This window comes from Hermetia illucens, chromosome 3 (assembly GCF_905115235.1).
Source record: "Hermetia illucens chromosome 3, iHerIll2.2.curated.20191125, whole genome shotgun sequence".
Lineage (NCBI taxonomy): Eukaryota > Metazoa > Arthropoda > Insecta > Diptera > Stratiomyidae > Hermetia > Hermetia illucens.
Window position 1 is genome coordinate 13,326,677 of NC_051851.1, and position 24,454 is coordinate 13,351,130.

A 24,454-nucleotide genomic window follows, 5' to 3' on the forward strand; every position below is an offset into this window, starting at 1 on the left:
TGATTTCCTACGACAGGTTGGACGAGTTCTTCTTGACAAAGGCGCCGATGTGAATGCCGCTCCAGTACCTACATCACGAGATACAGCTTTAACTATTGCAGCCGATAAAGGCCACCTGAAGTTCGTTGAATTACTTCTTTCTCGTGGCGCTGCCGTGGAGGTTAAGAACCGCAAGGGTAATTCTCCCTTATGGTTAGCAGCCCACGGTGGTCACTTGGCGGTAGTAGAAGTGCTCAGTGGTCACGGTGCTGACATTGATTCACAAGATAATCGTAGAGTTTCTTGTTTGATGGCCGCATTCCGCAAGGGTCACACGAAAGTGGTGAAGTGGATGGTGCAGCACGTAACGCAGTTCCCATCAGATCAAGAGATGACTCGCTTCATCAACACTATCAGTGACAAGGAGTTGTTGGAGAAGTGCTACGACTGCGTGAAAATTATACGAGCTGCGAAGGAAGCGCAAGCGGTGAAAGCTAACAAGAATGCTTCAATTTTGCTTGAAGAATTAGATATGGAGCGAACGAGAGAGGAAAGTCGTAGAGCTGCGGCAGCTCGACGCCGGGAACGCAAGAAGAAGAAGAAGTTGGAGAAGAAAGAAGAGAAGCGAAAAATGATGGAAAACAATAGTGTTGAGCCACAAGCAGCTGAGAAGGAATCAGAAAAGGAAGAGGATAGTGAAAAAGAGGAGGAGAATGTGGAATTGAATCAGAATCATGACCGTGAAGAAGGTGATTCTGGAATCGATCAAGGATCGTGTTCGAGCACTGATATGAAAACCAACAACGGTCAGGCGGATAAAAATAGTAAAACGAAAAATAAAAAGAAACAGAAAAATCAAAATCAATCAGGAAATGTTAGGGGTTCGAATAGTCCTTTGCTTGTTCAGCGCGAAGAACCACAGCCGCAATCGAGTAAGCAAAAGAAAGAAGAGCCTATCATAGGTACCAAGAACAAAAAGGAGCAACCCCAGCAGCCTAGCAATACCAAAAACGAAGTGAAGAAAACTAATGAGAAACAACCTGTTGAACCTGCAGTCACTGCTAAGAAAGAGGAACCTAAGAAGAAAGATATCATCAGCAAGGATGTATCCACCAGAAACAAAGACAAGGAAAAGGAGAAAGAAAACCTGGCACCGAAAGATGATACATCGAAGCCACCAAAAATCGCTGAGAAGAAACACGAGAATACAAGTGTTACTGGAGGTCAAATGCAGAAGCATCATTCAACACAGGAAACTGTACAAGCTACACCTGCCGCCATTGCACCTGCTACAACCAATCGGAAATCGTTAATCTTCTCAGCCAGACATCCCGTGGATAATTCGGGCAGTAAACTCAATGCGAACACTAAGCGCGAGGATGGGTGGAAAGAAGTGGTAAGGAAAAGTTCTATTCAACAGCAAACTGTGACCACCACATCCACCAGCGTTCCAGAGATCATATGCAAAAAAGTTCAAGTTCCTGTACATGCTATATCTCGAGTAATTGGCCGAGCGGGCAGCAACATAAATGCTATTCGCGCTTCAACAGGTGCTCATATCGAGGTTGAGAAGCAAGGTAAAGCGCAAAGTGATCGCTGCATTACAATTAAAGGTTCATCTGATGCCACAAAGCAGGCACACTATCTCATAACCACTTTGATTAAGGATCCGGATGTGGACATTTTACAAATGTTACCAAGGCCAAATATCCCGTCGAAGTCTTCACCTGTAGTGGTGAATTCATGGGACAAGAACAGCAGCTCAACGTTTGTAGAGTTCACTTCAAACAATCCTAGCACGATTGCAAATGCAACGCAGAAAGCTAGTAGCAAATCATCAATTCAAAATCCATCTTTAGGATCCGGAGGAAAAATTTCAACGCCAATAAGCGCAGTTGGAGGGGGAAGTACTAAGTCGATTTCATCCTCTTCATCACGTCAGCCGCCAGGATCTAAGCAAGGTTTTATCCCGCCTTCACAAAGTTCTAGATCATCGAGTACCCAGGCTCACTCTTCTACATCGCTGGGAGGTGCAACAAGCCGTTCAGCAGGTGGAGAAAAGACTTCCCTGATATCTCAAATCAGAGCATCTGCTGCTGCAATGCAGTCTTCTGATTCTCTAAACAGCACTACGAAAACAACAATGTCCTATACTAACGCTATAATGTCGCTAAAGAACGTCGGACCTAAGCCGGCAGGAAGTTCGACATCAACCCATCAATCGTCTCAATCTCAAATGCAACCCATTGGAACGTTTGCCTCGAAATTGTCAGGTGGAAGTGGCAGCACTGAGAAGAAAGCGTCCCAACTGTCAAATCAATCCCATTCTCAGGCATCAAGTACGTCGCAGGGATCTGCCTCGCATGTACCAAACGTTGGAAAGTCAGTAACTTCTTTCCCATCCTCTTCTTCCTCTGATGATTATTATTATGGAAACATGGCACCGGTTGGTTCCCGAAGGCCAACAAACGCCTTAGGCAAAAACTCTGCTTCGAAGCAGAACTATTCAGGAACGTTCACATCAGCATCATCAGAAGCAACTACAAACACGTCAACGTCGACGAGTTCAAGTGGTCGGTCCATTACACCGATCGGGCCACCGTCAAGTGCGAATCGAAATATTTCTTCACCATCACTTCAGATTGCGCCGCCAAGCTCTAGTAGTAATATTGCAGACTGTTCAGCAGCAGTGTCGGCATCGTCTTCTGGTGTTGCAGCTGCTTTGTCTGTTTCATCAAGTGCGCTGTCTAATCAGACACCTGGACTGCCACAACTGCCTACTAAAATAAGTCAAGAATATTCTTTGTTCAACAGCTCTTACAGCAACCAGTGGGACGCAAAGCAGTCAATGTACGATCCCACTGAAAACGACTCTCTGCCAAAGGCAGATGCTTCTAAGGCACCAGGCTACAATCGTGGAAACGTGATGAGTTCACCAGTTAGTTCGAAAACGTCAAGCAACTCAACTACACCCCCGGGAAGTTCTGTTCAAACGCCAGGACAACAATCCCAGCATTTGAATATCCTGCCTGTATCTGCAGTTTCGGCTGCAACATCACCAGGAGGAGCGTCGCATTCAAATGTAGCCGCCTCACAAGCAGGCGCGATTTCTTCGCAGACGGCACCTGAAGTGTACACCACAACACCGAATGATTTGAATTTGAGTGTTCTGAAGCCACCCAGTCAGGCTCCAATTCCACCTCCTCCAGCCAGTGGACTAGCTATTCAACGGCCAATTATGAGCAATAATTCATTGCAAAATCGCACCAACATGGCACTAGATAATAACTATGGACCAATTGGATCATCGGCAATACGTGATCAAAATCCAGCTTCGAATTCCAGGAGCTACTTCGATCCAATGAATAATCCCACCCTCAATCAACATTCGATCGGATCCTTCTCCGATCCAATGTCACAACAGTATCATCCTGTTGGTATTAACGTTAATCAAGGCAACCCACTGCAGTTATCACGACTCAACCCCCGCGCATCAGTATTTTCGCAACAGAACAAATCATCGCAACAACTAGGCGGAATGTTTCATCAAAGCTCATCGAACATAGGTTTGAGTAATTACCAGAAATTGCCAACGGTTGGAAATCAAAATACAGTACCACCTTATAACCAACCGCCACCAGGAAGACCTCAGTCTCAGCCACAAGCCGGTTCGAATGCACGGTGGTTTTCGAATGATCCAAGTGGCTACAGCGGCTATGGTATGCCTACCGCACGAGATATGCTAAATTTGGAGAATGGAATGCCTAACATGAGTTCAGGCTCCCCAGCTGCTATGTCACCCAATAATCCCCAGCAACCCCAAACGAATGGTATTATATCTAACCAGCCACCAAATCAACCGCCTCCACCGATAGGCAGTGGTGGTGAGGACAATCGAAAAATGCCACGACCAATTGGTACGGAGCGTGCCAGCTGGAAGTATAATCACTATCCAAATATGAACCTTGTGGAACCGGAACAGAATATAGCAGTGACAGCTGCAGCAGCTGCTGCTGCTGCTGTAACTGGACCGTTGCCACCTTGGGTAATGGATAAGTCTCAAGCACAACCACCAGCCATGCAACAAAACTGGCAAAAATCTCATCAGCGATTTTATGTTGGCGATATGCATCAACAAGATCATTTTCATGTGAGTAGAATTTTTTTAGTTATTTAGTCATACTCTGAACTTAGGATAGAAATTGTCGCGGCGAGTCTGTCGGCATGGTCTGTTATAGACAAGTGTTCCGTATAAACTGCCGTAATCCTGTATGAGCTTATGTGTGTTTAGTCAAACTGCTGTTGTAATTGAGTTTTGTCGTAAGAGGGCCAGATTTTCCTTTGTCAAGGCAATTTTGAGTACTTTTTCAAAACCCCGAACTTTGATTTTAGTTCGCCTATTGAGCGCATGTGACCATTGGTAAGTTTAGTTATAATGCCACATCTACACGTTTGCGAGTGTTTTTCGAGCAGCTAAGCAAATTCCTTTTGATTTGACAAAAAAATCGAGACTTGATCGGATCGGTGGAAAGCGCTTACAAACCTACAAGCCAAGCCAAACGACATATCCGCACGTCTGTGGAGGTTTGACAAACATGTAGATCCGGCCTAATAGCCTAAACTTCCTCCACTTGATATTGCTGGGGTCTTTGAAAAGATATAGAACCTCTGCAAGGATCTCTGATCAGACTCTTTTCAGGCCTTACTCTGACAGTCCCATTATCAGTTAGTAGGGTGATATCAAGGACCTTCTCCCAACCATGACAGCTCCTCGAACAGGGAAGTGGAAGGTTGGTCCTGTCCCCGTTTGAACATCGATAGCTTTGTATTAATATAAAGTCGAAGAGAGACCCAATTCTTTTATTGATTTCCTAATTCTCCAAATGTGTATGCCTCGCATTGTCATCGCAGCTTATCAACAGGTTGGCTTTTCTTGATGCAATGGTAGATGTCAGATATTGTAAATCGTCCGGTATTGTGAAGAGATATACACATTCTCCGTTCCCCTTTTTCAATTTAATCATGGTTATGTTGCTAGAATTCAGATCCGTACGCAGAAAGCCGTATAGATTTTTCCTGGGGGCAATATATAGTATAGGCCTCTCACGATCAGTGTCTCTCGTGCTGTGGAATAAATTGTAATATTTGCTGTTGGGCTCTTCGATGATTCAGCCTCTTCCGGCCCAGGGTTACCACATTAATGTGATCTCCATGTCTTCTTCCCGAAGAAACACCAGCGGGTTATTCGAGGCACACTTCAAGTCCCTTCAACACCGGTGCGTACAGCTCATGTCTGCACAGTCCTTCGTGGTCCAAATATTCAAAGAAACGATAATCAGTGGATGGCAGATATGGTGGAAAAGGTAGAGTCTCTTAATTCAAATGATACGGTTTCTGCACAGTTGTGTTCGATACATCTGATCTGGCGTTGTCATGAAGAAGAATGACACCATGACTAATTTTGGCTGTTCTCTTAATAATTTGTTAGGTATTTCTTGGAGCTCGTTACAGAAGTTTGTTGCGTCTACTGTTTCACAAGAAGGAATAATGCATATCATCAGCTGTAGACCACCAAACGGTCACCAATATTTTCGTTGGATGAAAACTTGGCTTTGTCATAGGTTCTGGTGCTTGATGGGCTCACAGGATTCACTTTTTCGTTTTGTTTCGCGCAAGCAGAGAGGCGCATACTCTAATCGTCGGGTCAATTGACTGTTCTAATCCACGAACGACTTTCTTCTCCTTTTATCTGGTGTATCAACCAGTGCAGCCAAATTTATTACAATAACTACAGCGCTGAAGCTACGTGTTAATGAGCGAAAACTTCAGTTTATCGTTTTCAATAGAGCCAGAATCAACAGCAAAACAATCAATCTAGCGGGGAAAAAAATTTCGAATCAAAAGAGCATCAAATATCTGGGCTTTCATCTCAACATTACCCTGAGCTGCTACAGACACTAATAGGAAGTAATAAAAGCTAACTACCTTGCCGTTAAAACCTTCATTTATCTCAACAGCAACAAAGACATCAGATCCATGGTAGATTACAAACAAAATAATCCCTTTCGACAATAAATTTCTAAAGAAAGTCCTTGGGGTTACTCGGACAACTCTCACCCACACTCTCTACGTTCTAGCTAATGAACTGCCACCCGAATACAGGGTAGAACTCATCACAGCAAAAAAAGGGAACGGGTTGAGCGTGAAGGAAGTGGTGATGCACTCTTCGCCTCAACATCTGTATGTTGTAGTCAGACGGGAAGACAGAAGATGGTTGTCTGTTCCACATTCCTATAGTTCGAGATATGAAGGATTCGTGCTATTTCACGGTAGGACTAGCACTGACCCTTAGAATATGGAGATGGGTGTTTGGGAGAGGCTCTACAAGGACTAAGACCTGGTAATTCCTGGAAGCAGTGAACGTTATAATAACGATAGAGGAGAGAAAGACATCCAACATTTCGTCTGTGCTCAAGGGGCTCAATTTGTGATGTAATCTTCACATCAACGATGAGTTTAAATGCTCTTCGTTGAATTTGATCAAGAGCAGATGGTGCAGTTATACCTGCACCCGTCCAAATGTGAGAGTTGTATTCTAGTCTAAGTCTAGGTCTGACGTGAGTTTTGTAGATCTGCGCTATGTCGAATGGTGAAAAATATTTTTTGCAACGATTCAGAAACTCCAAACATTTCATTGCAATGCATCTAGTTTTTTCGAAATGTTTTAGAATCATTGAATTGAAAACGATTTGCTCTGCCCCAAGCAATAATAGAGGATATGTCCTCCTTCAATGGTTCAAACATGCGCTCCCAGTTGACACGCAATGTACTACGACGAGAGTCAGACAGCGAATCAAACGAATACGCGAAGTCAAGGGTGCTGTCATCAGGAAAGCTGTGGATTGGATCGATGGTCACTAATGAAGACGAGAGAGAGGGTGGGAGCAGTACCTTGAAGTTCCCTGGCATTTTGGGTAAGAAGTTCTGATTCAACACCGTCCAATACATCTCGAATGGAACGGCCATTGAGGAAGTTTTCAATCCATTTGACAAGCTTGTCGTCAAGACCAAATTCGCGAAATTTGGCTAGGAGGGCAGGGTGCCATACCCTGTTAAAAGTCTTCGAAATATTAAGGGCAACAACGTAGGCCTCGCCGTGATTATGAAGACAATGGTTCCATTTTTTTGTGAGAAGTGTCATCAAGTCACCGGTCGAGCGTATAGAACGAAATGCTTGTCGTTGATAAGGTGGTTTGAGTCATCAATTTAGAGTTTATAAGTTTTTCAAAAACTTTTGGCAGAATTGAAGTTAACGCTAATGGTTGGTAGGGGAAAGGGATCACAATTCTCTTCTTTTTAAGGTTTTATGTCAAACAAAACCTTATTAAAATCGATTCATTGTCTGTCTGTCATACGCATTTTTCTCCAAAACAGCTAAACCGATTCGAATGAAATTAGGTGGATAGATAGGAACTATGAAATCCCACGCATACAGGGAGTGACATAAATTTAGATGGATGTTAAAGGGGGGCTCCCCATACATGCAAAGGGGAGATTTAAAGATTTTTTTTCACCGGATATAGTCGTATAGGGTATCAAATGAAAGGTCTCGATTAGTCTTGACATTAGTTTTGGCGTGAATTGCAAAGTGCGTGAGTAAGGAATTTCATGGAAATTTGGCAATTAATGTCAAAGGTCTAGCAGTTCAAACTTAGCGACTTCGCGCGAATTAACTGCTTCCAAAGCCATGCAAATTAGATAACGTCATAATTAACGAGAATAATTGACATTCGAATGAAATATTAAAATTCCATTCATGAAGAATCTACTTCTCCCCAGTCCTTTTCTATATCTGTTGTAGGTTGAATTCTTCCCATTTGCTAATAATATTAAACTCTGAGTGTGAAGCGCATGAGATTGACTATTATCAATACAGGGCTTTCCATCATGCACTCGTCGCTCCTCACGTTTTGAGTTCGTGGGGCACACGGTCAAACGCTTTTTCTAGATCCAGAAATGCAATGTAAAGAAGACGATGCTTCGCACGGTGTTTCTCCATGAGTAACCGCGCAGCGTGTATTGCGTCAGTAGTTCCGCAGTTTTTGACAAATTCGGCATGATTTACGGTTATTTCAACGATTTCGCGAATACGGTTGTCAAGAATGTGTTCAAAAATCTTCATGGTATGAGAAAGTAACGGGATCGGACGGTAATTTGAACATTCTGCTGGGCTACCTTTCTTTTTCCATATTGGAATAGTGGTACTTTCTTGCCAGTCAGATGGTGTTCTTCCTTCCTGAATAACCCGGTTAAAGAATTCACTGAGCCACAGTGTTGGGTCCCAGCTCTTCGCTTTCCAGAGCTCAGATGCGATGTCGTCAGGTCCTGTTGCTTTCCCCGATTTCATTTGTTTTATTGCCTCCTCAACTTCAGTTGCGCTAACTGGTGGAACTGCTCCAAATGTCGGCAATGATTGTGGAAGTGGAGGATGAGCAAATTCTTCAGTTGAAATCTGCTCGCCATCTATCCGTTGCGGCTCGACGGTTGGTAAGTAAAGTACCGTTCTTGTCATTAACACAACAGAAGTGTTCGATATCTTGTGTACGTTCGTTACGGCTTTTAGCAAGTCGATATCTCTCTCGCCATCCCGAGTGTCCAGTTTATCATAAAGATTTTTGAAATGGTTCGCTCGGGTGACAGCGACCGCTTTCTTTGCTTCCCGGTTGGCATTCTTATAAATTTGCCAATTAGCAGGCGTTTTATCGTCGAGAAATTTGTGGTAGAGGCGTTTCTTTTCACGGACCTTCATTTCAACATCATCATTCCAAAGCCAAGTATCTCGGTTGATGTACCGCTTACCCGGCTTGGTTACCCCGAGGGTTGCAGAGGCCGTTTTGTGGATCGTGTCTTTCATTTGGTTCCATGATTCTTCCATATTTGTAATGGTTGGCAATCGTATGAGTGAGATCGTTTCTTCTTTCTTCTCACCAAGTCGCCACCATTTAATGCGCCGCGGGCCAGTGCGTCCCTCACGCTATTTTTATCGCTGGCTTAATTCGCAGGACGGCAATCAACGGTCGATGTTGAGGTGCGATGGTCTCATAGGGAACGAATTTGCAATCAGAGACGGTGGTAAAATGTTGGCGTCTTATGAGAATATAGTCGATTTGCGTTTTACTGTTTCCACTATAAAATGTAGGAAGATGAGACAATCGTTTGATGAACCATGTATTCATAAGTACAAGGTCATGGGTGTCCGCAAAATCGATTACACGCTCGCCATCCTCATTGCGCGCTCCGAACCCCTTTCCCCCATGGCACCTGTTACCGTCTGCCTTTTCACCCACATGACCATTAAGGTCGCCGGCAATGATTATGTAGTCGTCAGCAGGCACGTGACAAGTCTTTTCATCGAGAAGTCGCCAGAAGGCATCTTTCTCAGCATCAGGTCGACCTGTCTGTGGTGCGTACGCGGTGAAGAAGTGAATAGTGCGATCAGCTGATATAATGGTGAGCTTCATCAGCCGATCATCAAATCGTTCGACTTGGCATCACGGAAACCCTCTGAGATGGCAATGCCAACACCATATTGAGTGTGTGGGTTACCAAAATAGAAAAGTTTGTAGCCATTTTTACTGCGTTCGCTTTCAAAGTCGCAGCTTTTGGCACCAAACCGTCGGGTTTCTTGCAAAGCGCAGATATCGATGCGCCTTTTGCGAAGGCTTCTTGCGAGTTCCTCGGTCTTTCCCAACATTTAGCGTGCAGACACGTATTTGTTTTGTTTGGACTAACTTGCTTACGTCCTGATGCCGTCCATGCGTCAAGAATACTTGCTCATTTCTCGACAGGACCGGGCCCCGTCCTGCCGCATCGGCTGAGGTGGACGCCCTAGCATTTCTCCGAGGCTTGTGACTCGATCCGATCATCATGTTTATAACGACATTGTATGCATTTTCTTGGTCGGCCTGTCGTGGGACCTGTCACCAAGAGAGATCAGGTAGGATTTAGCATAGTGGAATAACACCAATTATATTCTGTTTATCTCTTTCACTGATCTCAGCATTTTATTTTTGTTTTACTGAGGATAATACAGAGTACGTTGCCTCAAACCCTCCTCCTTTACCTGGGCTTGGTACCAGCATACTATGTTAATAGCATGGCGGAGTTTGATGTTTTCCTAGCATCTGATAGCAAAAATGATCTCGAGGGGAAAAAAAAAATTGAATCCAAACAAAACTGAATTTTTTGACGACCGATCCCCATGAAATAGTCACAATCACTGTCAGCGGCAGTGATCTGCTCAGAACTGAGCGATTTAAATACCTCAGGTTAACGCTATCAGCCAATGGAGAACTGCGTTATGAAATTGCTTCACCCATTAACGCAACCTGCATGAAAAGGCGTTCCACAACTGGTGTTTTTTGTGATCGACATATTAACGAACGTCTCAAATCTATAAAATTTACCGCAATGTCGTCCGTCCTGTTGCTCTCTATGGTTTTGAGTGTTGGCCAACTATAAAAGACAATGAACGGCGTCTTGCGGTAATAGAGACGAAGATGCTGCGTTGGACTAGTGGCGTGACACGTTTTGATCACATCCGAAATGAGGATATCCGCGATCGTTATGGGGTTGCACCGATCGTGGAAAAAATGCGAGAGAGGCATCTTGCATGGTATGGTCACGTAGTTCGTGCTAACGAGAATTCACTTGCCAAGATTGGTCTAAACATGCTAATTGATCAACATAAAACTCTATAAACGGAACGACCACCAAAAGATCCAGAAGACTGCATATGCCTGACTCCTACTGTCAACATAATTTTAAATGCTATGACCATTAGCGGTGCACTAGAACGAGGTAGTCCCGATTATTCGCCACAAGTCGCAAAAAGGCTGCTTCCCCGAGGAAGAAGTAAACGTCGGGGTTCTCGTCGGTGGTCTTGCCGGAACGACGATTGACTTTCTTCTTGATTTTGAAGAATTTACAGGCGATGTGGACGATGTGACAATCTCAAGGTGGGGTACGGTTGCAGCACTCGTATAGCAAGTTGTTGCTGATGTAGCTGCTGCTGGGTCACTTGCTACTCTGCTGTGTTGTGGAGCAGCTGTTGTTATTGGAACACAGCGTCTTGCTGAGTGGGGAGCGCTACAACTTGGGCTGGAATGAAACTAGTCAGCAGCTCCCCGGGGTGTCTTTGGAAAATCGGGGTGACCAATTTAACTTATAAATTTAGCTAATAAACAATTTAGCTATTTAGTATTAAAGCATTTTTACTCATATCTGAAATGAGGATATTTGCGATCGTTATGGGGTTGTATCGATCGTGGAAAAGTTGCTAATGAGAATTCACTTGCCAAGATTGGTCTGAACATCGAAGTCGATGGTAGACGACCAAAAGGCCGGCCGAAACAATGGTGACTTGATACGCTGGATGGGGATCTAGAAGCCTCGAGGTTACACCCAGATCAGGCATTCGAGAAGACTAAATGGCGAAACCGATCACAACGGGCCGACCCCGCTTGTGAAGGGGACAAAGGCTGAAGAAAAAGAAGATAGTAGAGATGAAGCTCCCCTTTGTCACGCAGCTCTCGGCGTGTTCTGTTCCACCTTAGCTTGGGGTCCTATTAGGAAGTTTTTCAGGGCAGAGGGACGATCCCTGAACTATTACTTCAGTTTATCCCCCCTGAGATCTACCTGCCCCCCTAAAGCATGACCCGTCTGAAGAGAGTTTTCATTGGCCACCGTGGGGAAGTGCGTGGGGACTTGCCCAGTTATGCAGCCTCAACCTGAAGCATAATCAGATCAGGCCACCTAGGAAGGGGTTTTTTTTTGAAAGTTTGTGTTTGCTTGGCTGATTTCTAGGTTAACACATCAAATATGACATTTATTAGTGACCCGAGTGTGATTCAATGCGTTTTCTATGTATAAATTACCGACCAACTGCCAATTAATGTTCTTTTTTTTTGTCTTTTCCTTCAGATCATGGACTATCATAATGTAGTTCCACCGCCAACTGTCAACTCAACTCTGAATTTAATGCAGCCACTACAATATCCGCATTTCATAGGACACGCCGGAGATATGGCTCCTATGACTGAGAAAATTGAGCTTTGGGAACAGGAAAATCACGTAAGTAGTTTTATGAATCATGGAATTTACCTTACCCCCCCTGTTTATCTAAGCCGTGAATGCGTAGTGTTCACAGTTAAAATTTTGGGGTCTTGTAGTCAGTCCTTAGCACTAAAATGTTCTTATTTTCAACAGGGATGGTCTTCAAACTGGACTAATTGAAGTAATGTCAAACTGAAATTTTGAAAACTATTCGTTAGTACCTACGACATTGTGCAGCAGTCAAGACAACATCTGCTTAATTTATCTTTGTTTGTGTGTGTGTTTAGTAAAGAAAAAAATCAATACAATAATTTGCATTGGAACGAAAACTTGAACTTTACTCGTCGTCGCCGTTTATCAATTGTTCTAATTAGTAATTGATACATTTAACCTAGAGATGATGATGATTCATTGCCGGTTATTATTTTTTTCTCATTAGAATCATGATTTTTTTTCTGTTTTTTTCATAGTAATCAAGGAAACGGTATTGAAAGCAACTCGAAAATAATTGAGAGAAATACTTTTGTTAATATAATAATATACATACTTATAAAAATTGTGTAAAGAAAATCATTTATTTAAATTGCGTAGGAAGAATGATTGAAAGAGATACATTCTGATTACACTATACACTTGGATTTGAACAATACAGTGTTCTTCATGATATCTTATTACTTTTTTTCCTAACCATTGTAACATGTCCTGACTAACCGTTTCGCTATGCGTCGTAGTTGGCGTAGTTTTTTCCACGATATGATGTCTGCTGAGAGCGCGCATGCAATGCGTTTCAAATCAATGTATCCCTGCTGTATCCGAGAGCTGACAATGCTAAGATCCCGACGACTTGCTTCCTTTTTCCGAAGCATTTTGGACCAGCCAATCTGCCAACGGACGGGGGCATGTTGTCCAGGCGGTCTTAGTTGGAGCGGCTCATCTCATTTTTGACTTTCAATCAACTTAACACTTGGAATAACGTCGGTCGAACGATCCCCGATAGAAGAGAACATAAGAAATTGCTTAATAGAGATTTTATCTTGTATTTTCATTTGGATAAAAAAAAAAACAAATATAGTAGCTTCGTGATTTTGATGATAGGAAACATAATGCAAATTTAAAGTCGAAAATAATAAAGCATAAATACTTATCCACCTCCGAATTCTGGTTGAATTTAAAGTAAAATAATTATTATAGTAGTCATGGAGAAAAATTTGCTATTAAATGGGTTTAAAGTAAGAAACGCGTGCATAAACTATTATACTAAGAAAACTTAAAGAAGTATGATCTATACTCGTAGATTAAACTGAAAATTAAAAAAAAAGAAGAGCATAAGCACACACACATTCATATTTAAAACGAAACTATACAGATACGAAGATAGAAAGGCAAAATAAAAAGACGTAGAGCTGAGAATTTGAGTTGATTAAATAGGAGTCGCGCTTGGCTTGAGTGTGCCGGTGGTCATTTCACGTATCTTTCACGAATTTAGTTTTGCGGTTGGTTGCCGGCGGGAGGTGTATTTGATTAGTTAACTTTTAAGGTGGGGTTAGCCTGTTTTAAGTTCTGCTTTGTTCCCCCATTTCAATATCTTACCCACACGCTAGAGAAAACAATAGAATAGAATGAATCTCGTATCAACATTAGCTGATTTTTGAGAGCTTTTCCAAATTATTATTGCCTTCATTCCAAAAGTATTTCACTTTTTGGAGGACAGATGAGAATAGGATCATGCCGTGGACGTAAATCAATTTGAGATTACGTTCGCTATGTGATTGAGAATTATTGTTGATTTGAATGTACGATACGGGATGTCAGTTTTGCTGCTTTGGCATAACAGATACTTTACCATGGCGGAAGTTAAAACTCTGACTATCATACACATGCATTAAATAGATGATAGATCGTTTGGGCAAATCTTCATAGTGTACAGAACATCAAACATTATTTTCGTTAGTTTCACTGTGCTTGGAAACTTCATAGCCATTGCATAAAAAGCCACATTATGGCGGTAGGAGAATAAACAATACATATACGGTATTTTGGTACATTTCTCGTGTTGAAAATACGTTCACACAACCTATATTTTGCTTTAATCGAGCGGTCGCAAGTTGACAACAACAAGCATGCTTAAAGATTTCTTTCTTTTCTTTGGAAACTCCGCCCGGAGTACAATTTCACTGGGGCTTCGCCATACGATGGGCTGAAATATGGTTGAATCTCTGGGGATAATTTTTTTACAGAAATCTATTCTCTATACATCAAGCAGATGGTTTGCTTAAGGAACTGAATTACAGACTATACTTCCAGATTGGGCACTGGACTGTATGTAATCTGGAACATTCAAAGTACTGAGTTTACCACAAAACCCGAATCTGCATTTTCCCTTTCTCAATGAAACGCCATTTTGATGTGTAAGCGACTTGCGACCGTCTTCAGTCTTTGAAATTACGCTAGCATGTTCATTTGAAGTGAAGCATTATTATTGCAAACGAATCGATATTTCAAAAAATATATGAAACACAACATCAAGTTCAACTTATCAAAAAAGATGTTGAATTAAAAAACAAAATAAACATAAAAAATATCTAAAAAGAAAATCTAGCCAGAGAGCTAGCTATTGCAAGTAAAAAAAGGAAACCGATCTTTGTTTTTTATTATTATTTTAATAGGATGGAGAATTGTAAGGAAACGATAACTAATAAACGATAGGCATTCTTTTTTTATTATATTACAAGAGAAGAAAAAAGAGGAAATTTAAGATGAAAAATTGAATTACTTGAACGACTATTATATTACTATATTATTATATATTATTATTACATATAAAAGAAATAAAAATACACGTTATTGGAAGTAATGGATATAGAAAGAATATATACATAAAATATATATTATAAAATAAAAACAACAAAAAAAAAACAAGAAATATACAAAAACATTAATTATTAATAAATGATAAAAACCGACAAAACAGCAATTATATGATTTTTCGTTCGGCTGTATGAAGACAACATTATACATCTTTATGCACTGTGAAAATAATTAAACGAAATTGAAAAAAAAAAATCGAGTGTGTTATTCTTTCCTTCATTTTATAGTTGTTTTTTTTTTGTTTCTAGTTCAGCCATCCTTCTAAAATCGATGTGGTCCCCAACACTCGGCACTTGCCTGAGTTGTTTTTTTGGTTTTTTTCTTTAGCCTGTGAAGTTGAGGACAATCTTAACAATTGGCTCGCCGTCTCTGCGAATTACCCAGGTATTCCAGGACTACTGAATCATCACCAACAGCTCTACTACCAAATCCGGTCTCCACCTCCACATGGTGATCGCTGGGAGTTCTTTCTTAATTAAAAACTGCAGACCGAGAAGGATGAAGATGAGCCTCCAGGGCCTAAACCCGGGACAAATTGTACCAATCGGTCCTTCACGTTGGGGGTTGGGTAGGACTGACAATGCTACAAGGAAAACCAAAGTTACGGAGAAACAGAAGGGGCCTCGGACAGGCTCGATTTTAAAACTACGAACCCGACAACAACGGGGTCGATACCCTGTCCCAATATAAGGTTGATGTAACAATGTTGCAAGAGATGCGCTGGACAGGGATCGGTTTCCTGGAGAAGAGCCACTACATCATATACAATATCAAGCCTTCATTGTTTCGATCTGTCTTTTGTCGTTTCCCGTCGATTTCGACGGTCGAATGCCTTTTCTAAATTCAGAAACGCAACGTGGAAAAGGCAATGGTCTTTATGGTTCTTCTACTTCTCCGTGAGTAACCCCAGGATTCTCATGGACGACTAGATAATTATCAAGGAGGAGGACTTGACGAACAGCCAACTTTTCCTGCTTCGTGTAAACGGAGAGTACCTAGAGGCACTGGAAAGGGTTGACTATAAAGTGCGGTTCGGAGTTAGGAACGCAAAGGTGCAAAACCGGACGATGACATGAATCCAATCGATGTCGCCAACGAGTATGTTGAAGGAGATGAGGATCGACAATCTGACGGGGACTGATGACGGAACTGGAGGAAGCTTGGTCAAGTCATCAAGAACAAACTCTTCGGTACGCAAATTCGCAAGATTGGCATGACAGACGAACTAGAGTCAAAGATAGAGTCTCTAGAGTTCGCAATTCTTCTTGCCCCAAGTCTCCGAGGAATACATGAGGACTGGCAAGATCATTGTCTTGTACAGTAAGAGCTTTGACCCTATGGTGAGACGTTTCGAGCGGAACAGTTTTTGTAACCTGAAATAGGCTCTGTTGGTTGCCAACAACCTTGCGCGGATTTCATCATCGTAGCTGCTATCGGTTGTCATTTTCGACCGTAGATAGCAGAAATTATCAACGGTCTCAAAGTTGTAGTCTCTTTTTTGACTACTGCGGTTTGATGTTGTTGGTTGGTTGGTTTTCGGTGCTGACGTGGCCATCATATATTTTGTCTTGCCTTCATTGATGTGCAGCCCAAGATCTCGCGCCGCCTGCTCGATCTGGATGAAGGCAATTTATACGTCTCCGGTTGTTCTTTCCACGATGTCGATATCGTCAGCATAGGCCAGTAGTAGGGTGGAATTAAAGAGGATCGTACCTCTTGCATTTACCTCAGCATCACGGATCACTTTCTCGAGAGCCAGGTTAAAGAGGACGCATGATAGGGCATCCCTTTGTCGTAGACCGTTGTTGATGTTGAATGGTCTTGAGAGTGATCCTGCTGCTTTTATCTGGCCTCGCACATTGGTCAGGGTCAGCCTAGTCAGTCTTATTAATTTAGTCGGGATACCGAATTCTTTCATCGCCGTGTACAGTTTTACCCTGGCTATGCTATCATAGGTGGCTTCAAATTCGATCAAAAGATGGTGCAACTGGTGTCCATATTCCAACAGTCTTTCCATCGCTTATCTCTTTGGTATGGGCCAATGATGTTCTGAGCGTATGGGGCTATCCGGCTTAGCAAGTTAGCGGAGAATATCTTATAGATGGTACTCAGCAACGTGATACCTCTATAATTGCTGCACTGTGTGATATCTCCCTTTTTATGTATGAGGCAGTTAATGGTATTCGATACCGCCTTTAAAGCCTCGTGCCTTACCAAATATACAGCAAGACGACCGTGGGAGAATGATGATCTGTCCACTCTCAGAAAATTACCCAGGGATATTGAGCATCTGCTGCAGGCATAAATTTTGGTAGCCATACAAGAAGTCGACCATTAATATCGCCAAGAGGCAGTCTTATTTGGATTATTGTCAGATCATTGAAAGGACCAGCGAATCCGCAGCACTCGCAAGATTCTCTCCAAGGAAAATAGGAGCCCACTCTTTCTTAAAAAGTCAGAAGATTCCTGGACGAAATCTTCAGGTGAACCCTAGAGTTGCTGCTTCACATGCACTTTTCCGCCAGCGAGGAGGACTGTGACCCAGAGCCTTGCTTGGAGGGTTTGCAGCCACTCCAGCTGTGCGAGGCTATTAAGTCGGTAATTACTAAGGATAAGATCGGCTGGACTATAAAGAGCTTTTCTGCATATAAATCTTCTGCTCCAGATGAAATTATTATTATTATTCCATTAAGGGGAAGTCGCACCCCGTCCTTATAGAACTATTGTGCCTCTTTTACTGGTTATAGTGTACCTATTGAATATGGTATCTCAAGCAAGCCTATAACCATTACGAAATTTAGTATATTCCCTATTGGCTGTCAGTCAGGGTAGCAATGTTCTGCCCCGTGTAATTCCTTTGAAGATTAAAGGAGGCACATCTGTCTATGGCGTATATTTCTGCCTGCAATATGCTGGTGTGCTTACCCATTGGCTCCAAGCACATTTTCATTGTATAAATGACATCGGCACCCGTTCCCTCTGCTGTGAGGTACCAAGTAATTAGGTGCCGGTTTAAGCCGTATGTCGTAGCCACGTTCTTCCAGTCTGCCTTGTTACTCCAACGTGTTTCAAACCGTACCGTACCGAAGTGAAACCTCGTTGCCATGTTAGCTCTTGATATCGATAATTCGGGGACCGCGTAGAAAGAATATCAATCTTCCGTCGATGCAGGCAGCTCCCCGCTCCACTGACACTCCCGACCATCCTGAAGATTGTCCTCTTTTTCTGTATCTGTATGTGGAGATGGAGAGGGTTTAGTGCCGGAAGGACTTCCAGGGATGCCGTTGGACATGTCCTTATTGCCCTACTGATACATACGCAAACCTATCTTTGGAGTTGGTCTTTCCTTCTGCCCAGATTACCGCTCCATAGGTAATCATTGGCATTACTATTGCAGTGTATATCCAAAGTAGTATCTTCGGGGTGCAACCCCATTTTTTTCCTGCTATGGACCTACAAGTCATCAGAACCCTCGTGGTTTTCTGACATGCGTCTTCCAGATTCATTTTTGGTCTAGCGTAATTCCCAAATATTTGGCCTCTATTTCTCGTTTCCCTCCATGTCATGTAACCTTATGACTTTCAGGTGATAAAGCTTATGTTTTCTAGTAAATGGTACTATGGTGGTTATGGCTGGATTCATGCACAGTCCCACCTTCCTGCACCAGTTTGGATTTTATCGCATAGGGTATCCTCATATTTGCCTCTACAGATTAAAACAATGTTGTCCGCGTAACCCTGGATCTGTATTCCAGTATTTGTTAGCTTGTTCAGGAGTTCGTCCACTACCAAACTCCACATAAGCAGTGATACTACCCCGCCCTGTGGACAACCTTGAGTAGTATTCATGACAGAATTTGTACCTGTCGATACTTCTATTTGTCTACTCTTTAGTACTTTGTCCATCCAAGAAGCCATGGTCTTTCCTACTCCCTTGCGGATCAGGGTATCTTGCATCTCTGTGTGCGATGTGTTATCGAATAATAATAATAATAATCGTTGGCGCAACAATCCATGTTGGATCAGGGCCTTGAAGTGTGTTAGAGCACTTCACTCAAGACCGCAACGGTACACTAGGAGGCAATGTGGTCAGCATGGCGCTCGCCCGAGATTATTACCCTGATTTGACCCAGGTACTCATTCACAGCTGAGTCGACTGGTATCCGACGTCAAATCACGATACAAATTCCACTGTCACCAGTGAGATTTGAACCGCGACCTTCCGTACGACAACCTTGCGCTCTAACCACTCAGCTATCCGGACGAATGCTCTTTCCATATCTAAAAACTTCAGTTCCAGTTGACTGTCCTGCCCGGTAAGCGTGTAGGCGATTATGATTTAGAACGTTAGTTCTAATATAGTTGTCTATGACTTTCTTTACCGTTTTGAGTACGACCGTTGTTAGGCAAATTGGTCTAAAATATTTAGGATGGAAAGGATCCTTTTACCCGGTTTCAGAATTAAGACTACTTTTGACCGGCTTCGTGCCCAGGGCTATGCTGCCTCTTACCACCCTCAGAAGAGACTCTAAGATGATTTTTAGGCCTTTCTGGATTAGTGCTGGGAAGATGCCTACTCCGGGTGATTTCAGTGGTTTAAAAGTTCCCACCGCAAACCTTGCTAGTTTCCAGTTCCAGTTCCTTTCTTCCCCTTTTACTCGTAGTTGGGGTCTGTCCTCCTCATTCTTGGTAAATATCCCATCCTCCTTCTTCAAACAGACAGAAGATATTGCCCCATCTTTGACTTCAGCTTTGTAAAGCCTGGTTACTTCTGTGATTTGTTCGATCTCTACATAAAAAAGCTGTTTCATTTGGCTCCCTGGTCGCGTTGCTATACGCAGTCAGTGCATTTTTGTACTTTGGCTAATCTCCGGTTTGTTTTGTCCGGTTGTAGAGTTTTCGCACCTCTGTTCTTATTCTGGCTAAGTTCCTACTCCACCAGGGTACACCCCTTGATGACTTAACTGTGTTAGTCGGACAGCTGACAGTGACTTAACAAGACAGAGTCTTGGAGACGCGCAATAGTGGCTTTTATACCGAAAGCCGGCAGGCATAGCCATGAGTTTGCGAAGGACTTTCGACCAATCAGCCTCATCTCTTTCGTGTTCAAGACCCTTGAGCGCATCCTGGATATCCACTTAATCTTCCTTTCTTATCAAGTTACAATTTCTTTCAAGACTTCTCGTTTCAATTCCTTTTTTTTCATCTTAAATTTGATCCTCTGAATGAATCCCCTCTCTTGACAATAAAATGAATAATTGGAAATTGATTAATATTTTACCTTCCCTAGATCTGATTTTCATAAATCGTTCGCTACTGAAGCACCTGTAAACTGCCGAAGGTACGTCACTTGCACATTGTTGGACTAAAAAAAATTTCTTCCATTTCTAGTTGCGCCTAACGAAAAGCCATTTCTGCATTAAATAAATGCATTTATATGTATTCAAATAAGATATATTTCAGGCTAACACCAACTCCTGATATTTACAGTCATGAACATGTAAAACAACGCCAAGCATATCTGTTTAAAACCCACACATCGTGACCTAAATATTCAACCAAGAACCGTCGTCACTGTAATTTTTTTTTCTAATCTTATCATATGTAACGTCGCTTACACATCGCTGATACTGCCTAACAGGCGGCTGACATTTCATAGTTTCATTCTCATTTCTGCGTAAACATAAAACAATTTTTTGGGCAAGCGAGCGACACGGAGTCTCCCATATTCCATTCTGTGAAATGTTGTAGTAGTTTGCCCGGAAACTATTGGAGTAGAAATAAGTATTTCAAGAGTTATAACGAATTAGAAATTAAGTCATATTTCAGCTCCTACACTTTGTCCTCGTTTCGAGATTGAGACTCAGAATTTTGAATGCGGGATGCACCGGATGAACCCATGGCTTCGTAGACTACAATTTAAATATGACCCCAATAAGTCAACAATACCAGAAGATTGACACTTATTATTTGCACTACAATTGCAATGAAAGCTTTGAAGTATCAAAATATCAAAGCAAACTTGCTTTATTTTGATGCAATAATTCGCATTGAGCTGGGCATGGAGTTCGACTTAAGCTTTGCTTTGCGTCGGTAGGTGTATACCGTAAAATGTTACGGCTGAACTTTGCCGACGAAGACACGAACGAGTGGCTCAGGCAGTACTGCTCCTCCTTTAACGATCTGTGGGAGGGTGCGCGACTAAAATTGAAAAGGGTCTATGAGCTTCCATCGATCAAAAAGTGCTTTCTCTGGCTTCCAGAAGAAGAGCGAAATGGTGTTGGGGTTCTGGAACAACTTGGTGTACACCTGGTTGTTGCTAGGCAGCAAAAACAGGAGAGAGAGCGGATAGGCCGGGAACTTTTTTCACTATCGGCGTTCCCGAACCTGATGTTAAGAAGGTTCGGGAAAAATCGGGCTGCCGACTCTACTATGGGCTGGGGACCGTCACGTTACAAATGTCGGCTCCTAAAACCATTAAAGGGGACATGCAGCCCTCGGCATCTTCATCTGAAAAGTAGATGAGGTGCAACATTTCCCAAATAAATTTGCAGCATTGTAAAGCGGCGACTGCACTTATCAGTCGGCGGATCAATAGCTGCAAGACATTTATATACCTCATACAAGAATCGTGGGTTATTGGTGGGGTAGTCAGGGGCCTAAACTTCCAACATGCTGACCTATTGGATGCCAATGGAAGCGATCGACCCCGCACCTGCATGGTAGTCTCCAAAGACTTCCAGGCTAATTTGGTTAACGACCAATGTGATGGCGACACCACATCGGCTAAGCTAACCATAAAAAGTCAACAGGGGGATAAAGAGATACTATGGTACTCTGCATATTTTCCGTACGAGGCAGAAGACGTTCCCAGTGGAACATTCATCAGAGCTATCCAATATGGCAAAAGTAGACACATGGGGGTAATAGCAGGATGTGATGTCAACGCTAACCACATCTGCTGGGGAAGTTCAAACATCAATGCAAGAGGATCGAGACTACTGGAGTATCTAGTAGGAATCGATTTACAGATCCTAAATGTGGGTAATGTACCCACTTTTTCAACGTGGTCAGGCAAGAGTTCATCAACATCACGGTGGTACCTCCTGATATCGCGGCTCTGATCGGAGAGTGGAGAGTATCAAACGATATCACATTCTCGGATCACAGATGCATTGATTTCGTTATGGGCATGGATCCACCTCCACCCACTCCATTGCTGAATTCGAGGAAGACAGATTTGGTGATGTATCAAATAGAATTGAGCGCCCGGGTCACGATCCTTGGGAAGCGCATCAAATCCATTGCTGGAATTGAGAAGACAACCCAGATGATCACAACTAGCATGAGAGAAGCTTTCGAAGAAAGCTGTCCACTCAAGATGCCAAAAAAGGGTAAAACACCATGGTGGAACTCGGATTTTGCAAAAGAGAGGAGAACAACAAGGATGCTCCTCAATCGCGCTCTGAAGGGTGAATCAGGCACTAGCTTGAATCGCTATAAAGAGGCACAGAAGGCTCTAAAGAAGAGCTAAACGATCATCCTGGAGACGCTTATGCAAAGAGACCAATTATCTTGAGGCAACCTCAAATCTGACGCGGATTCTGGTCAAAGAACGTAGCCTTAGGCGCATTCATGGACATCGAAGGTGCCTTCAATTATGCCTAATTCGCGGCAATTTGTGATGCGGCAAGACAGCATGGAATCGAACCGCTGCTAATCAATTGGATTCTTCACATGCTAGAGTGGAGAAAAATCCACAGAAGTCTATTGAAGCAGGATGTCTCAAGGGCTGCCCACAGGGAGGGGTTCTCTCTCCACTGGTCTTGGTAGTGGATACCCTGCTGTGGCTCCTGGAGGACAAAAAAGTCTTCGCGCAAGCATTTGCGGACGACATCGCCGTAATAATTACCGGCAAGTTTGCGGACACAGTATGTGATCGCTTGAATGCAACTCTGCATGTAATCCACAGCTGGTGCCTCCGCAATGGACTCACGGTGAACGTTAGGAAGACTGGACTAGTTATGTACACTAGGAACGTCAGGTGGGGCAGCTATACGCTACCCACCTTAGCAGGGGCGGCAATCCAGCTGGCACAAACAGTCAAGTACTTACGAGTACATTTCGACTCCAAGTTAACGTGGAAGCATCATACCCAGAAACAATATCAGAAATCCTGCAGATTGCTCTGGTGTTGTAGGAATGCGATAGGTAAGACCTGGGGACTTTCACCCAAACGGATATACTGGATGTATTCATCCATAATAAAACCCATTTTGATGTATGCATGCATCGTCTGGTGGCCAAGACTGAACTTTGCTAACAGCAGGAAGCTGCTAACGCAGATTTAGAGACTTGGTTGTCTAAGTATTACTGGAGCAATGAGTACTACGCCGACTGCAGCACTTGAAGCTATCCTAAATTTACCCCCCATTCACTTGGAGGTGAAACGGAAAGCAGCCAACGTCGAACAGGTCGATACCATTGGGGCGTGAAAAAGCGGCCAATTAAACGGTCATGCGTCTATCTGGAAATTCCTTGAAAAACAAACGGTAGCCCTGATGCCGACCGATCATATGGTTTCCAGATTCGTCTTTGAAAAGACATACACTGTCGTAAGCACCGAAAGAGAAGAATGGCCGACAAGTGGCCATGAGTCTTTTCAGATTACAGACCTAATAATCTTCACCGACGGGTCAGTCATGAAGGATAGATCGGGCGCAGGGGAGTTCTCGGAGAATCCGATTATAGAACTGGCCCGACCCCTCTGAAAAATGACGACCATATTCCAGGCGGAAATATATACCATTTCATTGGCAGCAGAAGAATGTCTGCGACAAAAATGGAGGGGTCGCACCATTCGAATCTGTTCCGACATTATCGGCACTAAATGGCAACAACATATCAAGCCAGTTGGTGTGGAGTTGTCATCAGGTGCTGCTGAAACTTGGCCGACTGAACGAAACATTCCTGATGTGGGTGCCGAGGCACTCTAACATCGCTGGTAATGAGGAGGCTGACAGACTGGCTGGCCGAGGGTCTGGATCCACAATGGTGGGGCCAGAACCAGCTCTTGGAATCCAACCATCTACTGTCACTGAAGGGTGAAATTGCAAGGATTCACGCAACCGAGTGGAGAAATTTGGACTCTTACCGGCAAGCGAAAATCCTTGTGTTGGACATGAAAACTCTAGTAGGGCTTTTGACGGGACACTGCTCCTTAAACTACCATATGGAAAAGATTGTGGTAGTGGTTTCGGCTATGTGCAGCCAATGCGAGGAGGAGGAGGAGACGGCCCTGCACTTTTTATGCAGTTGCCCGGCATCCTCAGATCTTAGACGAAGACACCTTGGCAAGGTTTTCTTCAATGAAGAATCTGCACACTCTCTGCCTCTGGAGAATGTGCGAACACCGTAGGCGGGAAGCCATTGAATAGGCAACTTACGGGGATAGTACAATGGCCTGAGTGCTCGGAGCTGCGGCTCCCCCCAGT

At 43.1% G+C, this 24,454-nt stretch overlaps 1 protein-coding gene across 5 annotated transcripts in view; it reads left to right on the forward strand.

Moving 5' to 3' along the window:
- The window catches only part of LOC119650748 (ankyrin repeat and KH domain-containing protein mask), a 136,767-nt gene extending 121,928 nt beyond the window's left edge, over positions 1–14,839 (forward strand). For 4 of the 5 annotated variants that reach the window (XM_038053833.1, XM_038053832.1, XM_038053835.1 and 1 more), the window contains 3 exons: positions 17–4,129; positions 11,962–12,111; positions 12,247–12,389. In XM_038053833.1, coding sequence (XP_037909761.1) covers positions 17–4,129; positions 11,962–12,111; positions 12,247–12,273 — 4,290 coding nt within the window. In that variant the 3' untranslated portion in view covers positions 12,274–12,389. Of the gene's footprint in view, positions 1–16; positions 4,130–11,961; positions 12,112–12,246 lie in introns of all 5 variants that reach the window. The other variant, XM_038053830.1, reaches the window with a different exon arrangement.
- Positions 14,840–24,454: the final 9,615 nt, after the last annotated feature.